General features: G+C 63.8%; 1 protein-coding gene across 1 annotated transcript in view; it reads right to left on the bottom strand.

Moving 5' to 3' along the window:
* Positions 1 to 895, bottom strand: part of KCNAB2 (potassium voltage-gated channel, shaker-related subfamily, beta member 2) — a 10,230-nt gene extending 9,335 nt beyond the window's left edge. Inside the window, 1 exon segment of the mRNA XM_010005207.1 lies at positions 675 to 895. Within this exon segment, the coding sequence (XP_010003509.1) occupies positions 675 to 895 (221 nt within the window).
* Between the last annotated feature and the right edge of the window lie 625 nt (positions 896 to 1,520).

Raw genomic sequence — 1,520 nt, 5'->3', positions numbered from 1 at the left:
CACCCCGGGTGTGCCCCGCCCCGGCGGGAGCCAGCAGAGCTGCTGGTCTCCTGGGGGCTTCGCTGGAAATGGGGGGGCCAGGGGCACCACCACTGTCACAGGGGCAACAGTCCTCATGACCCCACCCCAGTTGCATTACTGGGGGAGACTGGGAAGGGACATGGCAGAAAGTCAGCCACGTGCCCTCTGAGGATCCATGGCCAACCTTCTGGCTGCTCGGCGTGTCCTCCCCAGCACCAGCAGGTAATGACAAGGACAAGTGTCAGCTGAAATCCTGAGACACCACGTGCCGTGCCCAAAACCCGCATGCAAAATTCATGGAGTGCCAGCTCAGCCACGAATGCTCCTCGAGGGACAAAGCAGCTCAATGCTGGTGGCTCCAACACCCTTTTAACAGCACCAAATGGGTTTGCACTTGGAAACATCCCAACAGCAAAAAGGAAAATCAAGGGAGAAGGTCAGAGACCATCAAACGAGCAAGAGGTAACGGCGAGGGATTGCCTTGGTGCCAAGGGCACGAGCTCTTCCCGACCACGGTGCCGCATGGGGAACCCGCCGGGATCCTGCCACGCTTTTCCCTGACCAGATGTTAAATCAGCACCGAGAAACATTCCCTGCTCCATTCCCACATCTGGCAGCGTTGGCTGCCCCAGCAAGCGTTGGTGCTGCCTTACCTGTAGCTCATGCCGGTGGTGTGGGCGGTGCTGTCGGCCAGGGAGAGCCCGTGCATCCGCAGGAACTCCTCCAGCGTCTTGGCCCGCGCCGCCGCCCGCACGTCCCGCAGCCGCCGCAGCTCCAGCCCGTCGGCTGGGCGGGGGGCTGCGGGCAGCCCCCACTCAGGGGGGTGCCGGCTGGCCACGCTGCGCAGGCTCTCGCTGTACGTCATGGAGAGCATCCTGCTGCCTGCCTTGCTGCCCGCCACTCAGCGATGCTACGGAGAGAGCTGGGACAGTGCCTCAGCGCCATGCACTCGGGGCAGAGCCCTGCCCGTGGTGCCAGCGTGGTGGCATCCACCCTGTCAGGATCAGCGGCGGGTCTGGAGCCACGAGGGGAGAGCAGAGGTGATGGCGAAGCCAGTTACTTCAGCGGAGCAAAGCAGTGGCAGGAGCCAGAGAGCAATGGGAACAGGGAGGGTGGCAGAGCAGGGACATGGCGATGCCTGCAGCTGGTGGTGATGGGGAGCGGGGCTGGGGCAGGTGTCAGCACAGCCACCCTGCACCAGCCGAGCAGCTGCCACTTCGCATGTGCCCTGGCTCCATCCAGGCTGCCACTGGTTTGCATCCCCCCACAGGACATGGTGAGCCCTGGGAGCCCATGGGAACGGGCAAGCAGTGGCACAGCACCACCAGTGAGGATCTGGTAGCAGTGGGAGAGGTCAGGACAGGAGAGTGGCCCCAAGGGGCTCTGTAGGTAGGGCAGGCACCCACAGATGGGCTGTAGGTGCCAGTGGTCACCCTGCCTGCACCAGCCTGTGCTGCCAGCCAACAGCTTCCCTGTGGCAGAGCTTGGCTTCTGCTGGA

Source organism: Chaetura pelagica, unplaced genomic scaffold (assembly GCF_000747805.2).
Source record: "Chaetura pelagica isolate M959 unplaced genomic scaffold, ChaPel_1.0 scaffold159, whole genome shotgun sequence".
In the NCBI taxonomy this organism is placed as follows: domain Eukaryota; kingdom Metazoa; phylum Chordata; class Aves; order Apodiformes; family Apodidae; genus Chaetura; species Chaetura pelagica.
This window is presented reverse-complemented; position numbering and strand designations above follow the sequence as displayed.